This window comes from Mya arenaria, chromosome 11 (assembly GCF_026914265.1).
Source record: "Mya arenaria isolate MELC-2E11 chromosome 11, ASM2691426v1".
NCBI classification, from domain to species: domain Eukaryota; kingdom Metazoa; phylum Mollusca; class Bivalvia; order Myida; family Myidae; genus Mya; species Mya arenaria.
The window spans coordinates 47,134,587-47,147,447 of record NC_069132.1 but is presented as its reverse complement, the minus strand read 5'-3'; the positions used below and the strand labels follow the sequence as shown (position 1 = coordinate 47,147,447).

The following is a 12,861-nucleotide window of genomic DNA, read 5'->3' as shown; positions in this document are numbered from 1 at the left end:
CTTTAAAAAGCACAATCATATTCTCATTCATAAAAACAGACTAGTTCCGATAATCTAAAAATAGTTTCAACCTTATTAACTGACCTATATTCTAAACATAGTTTCTACATACATTAACTGACCACATGTTTGTCCTTAGCGCGGGAAAACGACCATCTGATAAGCTCTGCATTTTAAAATGTATTATTGCTAAAGTTGCTCGTAAAAATAAAATCATTTTCCTTAAAGAATTAAAACGTGTAAGTTCATAAAATTTGTCTAACGTATGATATCTAATCAAAGCACCGAAAAACCTTTAGACGCGATTGAAAAGAGCATTTACTGTAACTTCAAATACATGGGGATACGTCGACTGAATTGATATAAAGCTGTGCATTTTGAATGGAATTATTGCTGAAGTTGTTTGTAAAAAAATGATTTTCCCTAAACAGAACGTGTATGTTAATAAAAGGAAATGATATATATATATATATATATATATATATATATATATATATATATATGATGGATCGTATTTTCCTACCGTATGACATCTAATCAAAGCAACGAAAAACCTTTAGAAACGATTGAAATGGGGAATGCCTTGTAACACTAAATACATGGGGATGGGTGGATTACGACGATAGAAGTGACATTTACAAAAACAAAATGACACAAGACGCCATAAAGATATAGATATGTTTGTTTCTTCGCCCAGTGTGGGCACAACCGCTGTCAGCACATTTTTCACTTTTGTTTATGTGCTCTTCACCCATTCCCATAGTTCAAATAAAATTTGCAACTCTCACATATTTGCCCGCAGATAGTCTTTCAGCGCCTCGCGCTTTGATTATTACATATTATGCGTGTTTTATTTTAAGATTTTTTTTAGATTTAAGTACGGCTAAGAAGGGGTTAATTAATCATTAGGCTATTTCATTTAATACCAGCTCTTTTAAGATATATGCAATTTGCAACACGATATTAAATGAAAAAGATTATTCTTGAATGACACGAAAATGAATAAAGGTAACTTAACATCAACTTTAACATATTATATCTTTACTTTCTGAATAGTGTGCACTGAAAAACAGGCAGATTCATATATCTAGTCATTGATCATCTAAATTGTATTCCAGAGGTCGCTTTCGCTCCTTTGTAACGAACATGAATTTTAGCCTTATTAATCATCAATAATGAGTCAGAGAAGAGCATTTGAGCATTTGAGATGGGAATTAAATTATATAGAATGTTTTTAAAGTGGACCGCCTTCGGAGTTGATTCTTCATTTTTTTAGACAATTTTCGTCAGTAAAACATGTAATTCAATTTTCGACTTGTGTTTTGACTTAATTTTGCGATACATTTGCTTGGTATTGAGATTGTTATTGTTCCTGTTGCTGTAAGAAATAACTAATTGAAATCAATTTTGAATATTTCCTAATTTAAAAGGAGTCATTTGTGAATATGTTTAGTTTATTCACGTCGTAAACATTTATCATTACATGCGTAATAATCAATTGCCCATGTGTGTGTTGGAAAAACGCTTTAAAGTGACACTCTTATTCAAAATCAATACATACACATTTTAAACAAACATACATTTTGAGTGATAATCCTTTAAATACTTAATAATAATGCATTAATGGAAAATATTAATTACAGAAAACAAGATTGTAACCGTGTATTTAATAGCTGAAAACGCAAAAATATTCAACGATTGGTGAATGCTAAAATATTTACAGTGATCAACTATCGAGCCCACTTGCGGTAAGCGAGACATAGTTGACACATTGGCGGTTCCGTGTGTGTGAGTGTGTGCGTCCGTCCGTTCGTGCGTGCGTGTGTCCGTCCGGACTGAATTTGTCCGGACAGTTAATTGACCTTGCATTATAGGATTTTTAAAACCTGTCTTGAAGGTTCACCATGATGAGGTGGCATGTCGCGCATAAGACCTATGTCTGTACGACAACATTTAAGGTCAAGGTCACCCTTAGAGGTCGAATGTTGAAATGATCCCTGTCCGGACTGTATCTTGATTACGCACGGGATTTAAAAAAAAACCTTGCCATAAAGGTTCACCTTGATGAGGTGGTTTGTCTTCCACAAGACCCAGGTATGTACACCAAAGGTCGAGGTCAAGGTAACAGGTCAACGGTTTAAATAATCCTTTTCCGAAATATATCTTGACCATGCAGTATTTCAAATAACTTGCCATGAAGGTTCATCATTATGAGGTGACGTGTCGCGCAAAAGACCCATATCTGTACGCCAAAGGTCAAGGTCAGGGTTAGAGTTCAAAGGTTGAAAATATCATTGTCGAGGCTGTATCTTTACCATGCATTAAATGATTTCGAAACTTGCAATGAAGTTTCACCATGATGAGTCAGCGTGTAATGCACAAGACCCTTAAAGATTAAGGTCACACTTAGAGGTCAAATGTCAAAATGAGTACTATTGAAATGACTGGTCTGGACCAAATCTTATCAGGGTTGTATCCTTACCAAGCATGATAGGATTCTCCAAAAACTTGCCATATAGGTTAACGATTCTGAGGCGTAGTGTCCCTGGTTCCACGTAATGTTCAATTCCATGTTATTCTGTATTGCAATTGCACACTTCAACGATCAACAACGCAAATATGCGCAAGATTATCTACACTATGCATGCAAGTGGATACTAAACTATCAAGCACTGTTGTATTTCTTATAAATGAAAGAAACTCGCTCATGGTTTGTAAAATGCACTTTTTATTAGGAAATAAGTGTGGCAAATCATAAGAAGCGTTAAAATTTGCTCAAATATTGTCAATTAGTGTTACTAATGGGATCCAGCGATTCGTTGTTGCGTGATTGGTTGATTGACATTATCACGTGATGTTATCAATGTGTTGTAAAAAGGTCAAAATATCCATATTACTGTGTAAGTCTTTGTGGTTAAGACGTCTGTTTTTATTTTTGTCTTGACTTTACCGGTCTGGGTTCGCTCCCCACTAAAACCAAAATATATTTTTATACTTATCGTGTTTTTTTGTGCAATTTCGATATCATAGAGTAAAACAATGGTGCATGGTAACCCGCATTGACAGACCATAATATCTATGTCTTAAGAAGATTAAAATAAAGTTTGGTATCCTATTAAAGCGTACAAAGTGTTCTTTTGCATCACTTTAATTATTGTTAAGTAATTCATCCCAGGGAAATGATATTAATTGAAATTTACAAAATGACAGTGGTATAAGTAAACAGCAATAAACCTTTTTGGTGGGATGAATTTTATCCAAATTTCACAGAACGAATGCACTTGCAATATACTCTAAAATGTATCTCAGATCATCTTTCAAACACTCTGGAGGAAAGGTATTCAATATTCCCCATCATGTTCACTATTCTGGTCTATCAAACATCTTGCTTCGACCATGAAAAGGTCATTTTTCTTTCATTTGGCATAATACATGAGAAACTGTTTCGAAGAATATGAAGCAAAGAGCGTCCATGCGAGATTTGATTGAATTTGGTCTATGAATGGAACCGCTTTGAATTTTTTCATTAATTAAATTTTACTTCTTAAAAAATGAGAAATTGTCAAATCAACAGCTCATTAGGCTTGATTAAGTATAGTTCACTTTAGTCCACGCCCAATTTCAATGCTAGCTTATGTTAGCTTATGAAATAAAACGTTTACAACCAGTGGGTTATTAACTAAACTAAACGGTCAAGAAAGTTGATATTTGGTGGAAAGAGAATATATACTTTTTTTGTTCAACTAATGGTTACTTTCTTGACCGTTTAGTTATCCTTGGATTATTAGTAACTATTAGTAACTAATATGTGACGGGCCATTAACTGCTGCAGAACTTTCTTCATAAAGAAATGTAAGGCCACGACTACGTACAGAGTTTTGCACCCACATGTTTGACAAAAAAAGAACGCAAATCCCACTTCCAAGCCGTTATGCAACTTTGTTTACATGTTGCTAGTGACAATACGCACATGTGTAGCAAGGCCGATAACTGTGGCCTTAATATTTGTTGGGACATGCCCCTTTTCGACTGAAATAACAGATGCGCGCTGGAATTCGCTTGTGGTGCTCTTGTTCACACCACCTGACCGCGTTTTGTTTTGTTTTGTATTTCAGAGAACGGCAGTATCGACTTTGACGAGTTTGTGAAGATGATGATCGGCTACCAGCGGCGGGCAGATCCTGAACAGGAAATGAGAGAAGGTAAGCTGAGAGCATTGGACACATATTTTAAAGGTCTTTTAAGTATTCCATCCGTTATTAAACCGTGTTTGTTTGAAAGTTGATGTCCCTTTTAATACGGATTTCATTTGAAGGGGGTTTGGTAAGCGATGAAGAAACTATTAATGATCAAAATAGTACGTGTTTGGATGTGTTCACGTTTGCTTCTATGATAATCGAACGTGAAAACTTATGCAATTTCCAGGACCAAAAAGAGTCAAGTTCTATCTTGGGCAATTATAAGTCTAAATTATAGATTGAATGCCTTTACCTTTTCTCCCGTTAACTTCTCTATTCGTAATAATATATGACTAGAGGCATTGTTCTAAGAACTGGAGATACATAATGTTTTCTTTTTTACTGGCTTAGAAATCATCTCAATCGCCTCGATACACATTGTAGTAATAGAGCACGCCCCTGACCCCAATTAAGCTAGATGGCCATACATAGTTACGCCTAAGTACTTATTACTTTTTGGAATAATGGGCAGGTACACCTGCACTATTGGATTCAGGGGAGTGGGGCGCACCCGGCGCCCCCTTCACTAAAATCGTCTAAGTTTACTTTTTATGTCAATATTGGAGAAAAAAGTGATAAAATAGAGTAAATGTGTACTTTTAGGACTAGAAATTGTTAGTTTTTTCTCTTGAAGGCGAACCCCAAAATCTCCTGCCAACATTTTAGACGATTTTAATGTCGGTTCTGAAGGAGTGGCGAATGTCAAAAGATTGTGCACATAAGATACGCCCTCTCTGATGATACAAACACAATACTGGGCCCTCTAAAGCCCCGGTCACGGATCGTACAAAATTTTGTCGTGGTAGACCCATACAATATTTGTCGTAGCAAGATCTCGCAACATGCCCGAAATGTATGTCGACACATTGAAGACGGTAAGCGATGGAGACGCGGCAGCCAAAAAAATGTCGCAGTCAGTCTTGGAAACATCGTTAATTGTCGGGTATTGTTCCGGGGCTGTTTTTCACGTGATCAGCTCGTGGTTCACCCGTGGGACGCTCTCGCGTCCGTCTCCAGACTATATAACGACCCCCGATGTGTTGCCAGTCATTTTTGTGGCGGATCCGTGGTCTAGTGGAAGCTCACTTGACTATTAGTTCAGGAGTCGCAGGTTCGATTCCCCGTCGCATCACTAAAAATACTAATCGTCTTCCGGGAGGGACGTTAAATGGGGATCCCGTGTGAAAGTGCTATACACTGGTGCACGTTAAACAACCAGGGTAGCTCAAACCAGGGTTACATTCTGTTTGTGCACTATTCTCCAACAATTTAAAATGACTAACAATCTTAACGGAGCACTCGCCGAATGGGCAAGGCCCGAGTGCGAGTATACATAAGCTTACACACCAGTGCCTGCCATTTACTTTCTATATTTTCAGTGGATTTATTTCTGTCCGAATATTATACATTTTATTTTAATTTAATTCAAGTTTGCATCCAAGATGCCTCCCAAAAAGAAAACCCTTATATAAGGGGGTCACAACCTCCACCCGTTCATCTGATATGCTTGAGTCCGTCCCCCATATGAGGGGGTCACAGCCTCCACCCACCCATATGGTACACCTGAGTCCAGTCCCCATATGAGGGGATCATAATCTCCACTCGTTATATGAGGGAATCGCAACCTCAACCCACCCATATGGTACACCTGAGTGCGGCCCCAATATGAGGGGATAACAGCCTCCACCCACCCATATGGTACACCTGAGTGCGGCCCCAATATGAGGGGGTAACAGCCTCCATCCACCCATATGGTACACCTGAGTGCGGCCCCAATATGAGGGGGTAACAGCCTCCATCCACTCATATGGTACACCTGAGTGCGGCCCCAATATGAGGGGGTAACAGCCTCCACCCACCCATATGGTACACCTGAGTGCGGCCCCAATATGAGGGGGTAACGGCCTCCATCCACCCATATGGTACACCTGAGTGCGGCCCCAATATGAGGGGGTAACAGCCTCCATCCATCCATATGGTACACCTGAGTCCGGCCCCCATATGAGGGGGTAACAGCCTCCACTCATCCATCTGGTACACCTGAGTCCGGCCCCCATATGAAGGGGTAACAACCTCCTCCCATCCATCTGGTACACCAGAGTCCGGCCCTCATATGAAGGGGTAACAACCTCCTCCCATTCATCTGGTACACCCGAGTCCGGCCCCAATATGAGGAGGTAACAGCCTTCATCCATCCATCTGGTACACCTGAGTCCGGCCCTCATATGAGGGGGTAACAACCTCCTCCCATCCATCTGGTACACCTGAGTCCGGCCCCCATATGAGGGGGTAACAACCTCCACCCACCCATCTGGTACACCAGAGTCCGGCCCTCATATGAGGGGGTAACAACCTCCATCCATCCATCTGGTACAACTGAGTCCGGCCCCAATATGAGGGGGTAACACCTCCATCAATCCATATGGTACACCTGAGTCCGGCCCCCATAAGAGGGGGTAACAGCCTCCACCCATCCATCTGGTACACCTGAGTCCGGCCCTCATAAGAGGGGGTAACAGCCTCCACCCATCCATCTGGTACACCTGAGTCCGGCCCCAATATGAGGGGGTAACAACCTCCATCCATCCATCTGGTACACCTGAGTCCGGCCCCCATAAGAGGGGGTAACAGCCTCCACCCATCCATCTGGTACACCTGAGTCCGGCCCCCCATATGAAGGGGTAACAGCCTCCACCCATCCATCTGGTAAACCTGAGTCCGGCCCCCATAAGAGGGGGTAACAACCTCCACCCGTCCATCTGGTACACCTGAGTCCGGCCCTCATATGAGGGGGTAACAACCTCCACCCGTCCATCTCGTACACCTGAGTCCGGCCCCCATATGAAGCGGTTCACAACCTCCACCCGTCCATCTGGTACACCTGAGTCCGGCCCCAATATGAGGGGGTAACAACCTCCTCCCACCCACTCTGGTACACCTGAGTCCGGCCCCCTTATGAGGGGGTAACAGCCTCCACCCACCCACTCTGGTACACCTTAATACGGCCCCATATGAGGGGGTCACAACTTTCACCCACCCACTTGAACACCTGAATCCAGCCCCAATATGACGGGGTCACAACCCCCACCCGCCTACCCTGGCACACCTTAGTCTGGCCCCCATATAAGTGGGTCACAACCTCTACACACCAACCTGGTACGCCTGAGACCGGCCCCCATATGAGGGGGTCACAACCTCCACCCACCCACCTGGTACACCTGAGCCCGGCCCCCATATGAGGGGGTCAAAACCGCCAACTACCCACTCAGGTACACCTGAGTCCGGCCCCCATGTGAGGGGTCAAAACTTCCACCCATCCACAAAGGTACGCCTGAGTCCGGCCCATTTTGGCGGTATTCCCGGGATGCCGAGGTTAGTAATGCGGGGTTCAACTAGTATAGCATCCTCATATATACTCGTTTAAACATAATTATACGCAAAGAGCATAGCGTACAGAAACATCCAAACATTAGTACACTATTCCGTACAATACCAATGAAGTTAATAAACATTATCAGCATTTCAACTAAATTACGACGATGGGGTTTAGGTAATAAAAAAACATACTTTGAGACATTAGCCTATATATCGGGATTCTAGAAGTCTAACTTTTAGCGTAGAACTTATATGACACATGGTAGCCTTCATACGCGCACGCGCGCGCGCGCGCGTGTGTGTCTGTGTGTGTGTGTGCGAGCGTGCGTGCGTTCCATGCGTGCGTGCTGCTTTCCATCTTTGTAGGATTTGAAACTGAATGGTTGGTGATTGAACATGCTGGATCTACTTGATTTACTTTTTATCGTATACATACATATTCAACGCATTACCGGGTAGCGTGGCTTTGTCGAAGACATATGTGGTTACGTTCAACCAACTTAATGTTTAGCCCTACTGGACAAAAAGCCAGAAGAGCTTATGCGATGGCGCAGAGTCATTCGTTCGTTCGTTCGTGCGCTCGTCTGAACATAATTATTTTTAAACATTTGTTCAAAGTATGTCCCTGTGGTCACGCTTAGTGGTTCACAGGTTTGGTTTACTGATATAGGGAAATGTTTGAAAATCGTCTTGTTTTAAACCGCTAGGCACAGACCTTTGATATTTTGTATAAGGCATCATATAGTGGTCCTCTACCAAGATCGTTCAAACATGCCTCTTTGGTCAAAACTGGCACTGCCCCAGACGTCACGAGTTTCCTAGAGTCATATTCCACAAGGCTCATACCTTTGATATTTGCTATGTAGCATCATATGATGGCCATTTACCAAGATTGCTAAAGTTATGCCCCTGGGATCAAATCTGACCCTACCCCTTTCGACCAACTTACTTATTTTGAGCTACAGCAATGAAATTTGGACCAAGTGAACAGTTTTGAAAACAAATTTCAATGTTGTGCTTGGATAACAGTGACTGTTTTGACATACTCTCTTATTTTCGAAGGTACAGCAATGGAATTGGGACCATGTGTACAGTTACTAAACAATTATCAATGTTGTCGTCTTATGGCATTGACTGTGACCTTTCGATCTACTTTCTTTTTTTGAAGCTACAGCAATACAATATGGACCATGTGTACATTTTTGCAAACAAGTATCAATGTTGTCCTGGGATGATATTGACTGTGACCTTTCGACCTACTTTCTTATTTTTGAAGCTACAGCAATGAAATCTGGACCATGTGTACATTTTTTTAAAACAAATGTCAATGTTGTGCTTGGCTGACCATGACCGTGACCTTTTGACCTAGATAATTATTTTAAAGCTACATAAATTAAATATGCGCAAATGTCAATGGTGTGCTTGGATGGCCTTGACTGTGACCTTTTGACATACATTATTATTTTTGAAGCTACCGCATCGAAATTTGTGTAATATTTTGAAAACAAATATCAATATTGACACTGATAGGTTATCTTTTGATCTACTTATCTTATCGTTTAAGTTATAGCAATACAATTTTAACCATGTGTACAGTTTTGAAAAGACATGTCATTATTGTGCTTGGATGACCTTGACTGCGACCATTTGACCTTCATTATTATTGTTGAAGCTACAGCAATACTATTTTTAACCATGTGAACCGTTTTAAAACAAATATCTATATTGTGATTGGATGACCTTGATTTGACCTTTTAACCTACTTTCTTATTTTTAAAGCTGCTGCACTGAAATTTTGACCATGTGTACAGTTTTGCAAACAAATATTAATACTGACACTGACAGGTGGATTTTTTAACCTACTTTTTTATTTTTCAAGCTACTGCAATGAAATTTGGACCATTAATACAGTTTTGAAACCAAATATCAAGCTGAAGATATTTGTTGTGTAGCTGTAACCGAACCTCAACGAGTTGTAGTAAGCCGCACGGGCGGTTACAAGAACCCTCAGGTTCGACACAGGGCAAAGGCAGGGAGGTTGGGTGTGAACAACAACTGAGATGTTTGCATTTTTTATATAATCTATTCAAGAATTCAAGTTCATTTATTAAATTCAAATGGAAATAATACTGTAAAACCAAAATAACTATGAAACTAATAAATGCCTTAGATACACCTAGCTGCTCAGGCAAGCCATAATGCAACTTTCGGCTGTAAGTTTAAATCAACTCTGTCGAGTGTCAAAAATTGACAAACATATTATAAAAAGATACTCGAGTAATTAATTTCAAACTATCTAAAATCAGAGAAATTTCACATCTCAGGTACAAAATTAAATCAAGCTGTTATATTGAAATACCTATATGAATAAATGTGAGTGGCCCATAGGGAATCCACGCACAACCTTATCAGAGACAAGGTAAATAGAAATGGCGAAGATGCCGCCAGAGGACAGGTCTCATACCGTTAGTAGTTCAGTCGGTCTTTAAGTAGAAAGAAAAACCAATCCAAGTATGGTTTACAAGAAAGACCATTGATGCAAAGCATCAAAGGGCGCCGTTTAATAGTTTATGCATTTATCATATGTTGAAAAACAAGGAATGTCAAGGCCAACAAGCATTTTATGGTGCATTGAACCGCATCCATGAAATTCTCAAAACATTTGTAGTATTCTGCTTGACAACATAGGCAAAAGCATTGAAATTGAAGAGTTTCAAGTTGAACATTGCATTAGGGGTGGGGTACATTAATGAACACGACAATTAGGTTGCTTGTGCACTGTACTTTTTGTCATTGCCACCTACCCATATACCAAGTTTTATTTCAATACCATAAGTAGTTTTAAAGTAATGCTCTGGTCAAGAAAAAGCGGCAAAGGGCAATAATTATGTAATTAGCTTAAAAAGTGCTATAGTCATTGTCCACTGCACTTCCTCTCGTTGTGCTAAATACCATTGAATGATGTTTAATGAAATTCCAAAAAAGTAGTTTTCTAGTTATGCTCCGGACAGGAAAAGATACAAAGGGAATAACTCTTGCAATACGCTGAAATAGAGTTTTTGTTCATGTACACTGCAGTTCTAATCATATAGGGGGAGGGGGCAACGTCACCATGCTGGAATGACAACTTGTAGGGAAGAAAAAGTTACCTCATTCATCATAAGGAATTGATATGAAATAACAATTTAACAATTTTTGTAGTACTTTAATAAACATTATCATTTCGTCTGAAAGTTGCAAACATAAATAGAACATAATTATTGAACTGTTATATAAAAAGTGAACATTGTTTACTAGATGAAATGCATTTATAACATAACATGCCTTGTTTTTAGCTGTTTAATAATACTAAAATGTAATGTAAAATTGCATAAAAATCTGGTCAATGGAGTTATTATGTTAACTTCTACATTTACATAGTAAAGAAGAGTTAAATGGATGTTTTTAGTTGATATTAACACAAAAACAGCATGTGTCTTATTGGACAATGGCAATTTCTTTTAAATATGATAAAAATAACGCATTCAAACTGAATATGTATCAGACTATGTATGAAAGAAATAATACTGTTTCTATTTTTCACAAAGGTTTTGAAATACAACAATGCACATATATATCATTAGTATAAAATGTGTCTAGTTTAAAGTGTGTTTTCATTTGCATTAAATTACATTGTAATATATACCAGAAAAGCAATTATCAAAATCCTTAAATGTATAAGAAACTGAAGACAGTAAAAAATAACACCCATTTATGAATATCTCTAAAACAAATCAGAGGTCACATAAACAATAATCATTCATATAATTAGTATCAAATGTGTCTAGTTTTTGTGTGTCTGTTCATTATCTTTAAATGAGCATCTTTAAAGTGAAACTCTTATTTGAAATCAATACATATAATTGTATTTATAACACACATCAAATTGAATGATAAAACAATAACTACTTACTAAATAATGCATTTACTGAAATATTGTTTACTGATAACAAGCTTGTGACCCTGTTTATAATAGCAGAAAGCATGACAAATATTAAATGATTGGTGATTGCTAAAAGATTTACTGTGGTCTACTTTAGTATCACAAGGCAGAAATACCATGTTTTATGTTCATTCTTATTAGCAAATTGAACTCAAGATCCTTCATTAGAAACATTGTTGTTGACATATATATCAACCCATTAAAAAATCAAAACAATAATACAATAATATTAATTGTGATAAGTCTTATATGGGAGTAAGAGTGCATCTTTAAAAATAGTGTGTGTGTTTTATTTCACTTAAATAGGTAACAATTCAATTTGACAAATGAGACAAAAGTTAGGAAATAGAAGTAGTAATTGTACATAATACAAAACAACAACAAAAATTGACAAAGCTCAATATAACAGGAAATCTATATGAAAACACAAATCCTTAAAGGCAATAATTAATTAAACTGAATTAAGGTATAAGTAATACACACTTTTATAAAGCTTTTACCAACAACATAGTCATTATCATGGAACACTATGGGACTTTTATCCAAATTTTGAAGATTTTTATTAAAATGAATTAAAAATACTTTGTCTATATTTGATTTTTTTTCCCCACATTATCAGAGATTATGAAATAAACACAACAGTTTCTGGTAAAATAAACTTCAGTTAACAGAAAAAATTAAGTTCAACCGAACATATTATTGATACACATGGAAAAAAATCATTTTGATTGATCTTGTGAGTCTTCGTAACAGAGCAGTATTTCGATGATTGAAAATATATAGCAGTTCTATAAATTCATAAAAAATAGTTAATAATAAGACAACCTGCTGAAATCATTTTAAATATGTTCTATGATGTCTAATGAACAATTAAAAAGACAATTTATGATAGTTTACCGTTCAGTTTTGAAGAAAATATACATAATGTCATGTAACTATACATTTTTATAACTAATAAAATGCTTAAAAATCAACCTTTCTCTTGTGAAAATTGATAAAGCTTAATTGGACTTATTCATAAATGTAATCATTCAAATAAATGAATTTTACTTCTGATACTAACTCAGAATTCAGATTTAAAAACAATGAATGTACTTTTAAATGAATATATATGTAAAGAAAGAAGAACACTAAGTAGGCAGTAATGCCCCTCCAAAAATGTCAGAGTGAAAGATCTCACCTAATGTCTTTTTAATATTATAACATGTAAACAGTCTTTGTTGGTAATCGATGTCTATTTGTTTTATTTAGTCAATGGTATTCTAA

At 38.0% G+C, this 12,861-nt stretch overlaps 1 protein-coding gene across 2 annotated transcripts in view; it reads left to right on the top strand.

Moving 5' to 3' along the window:
* The window catches only part of LOC128208021 (calmodulin-like), a 43,687-nt gene that overhangs the window by 17,529 nt on the left and 13,297 nt on the right, over window positions 1-12,861 (top strand). For both annotated transcript variants that reach the window (XM_052911302.1, XM_052911301.1), the window contains exon 3: window positions 4,116-4,202. In XM_052911302.1, coding sequence (XP_052767262.1) covers window positions 4,116-4,202 — 87 coding nt within the window. The remainder of the gene's footprint in view (window positions 1-4,115; window positions 4,203-12,861) is intronic.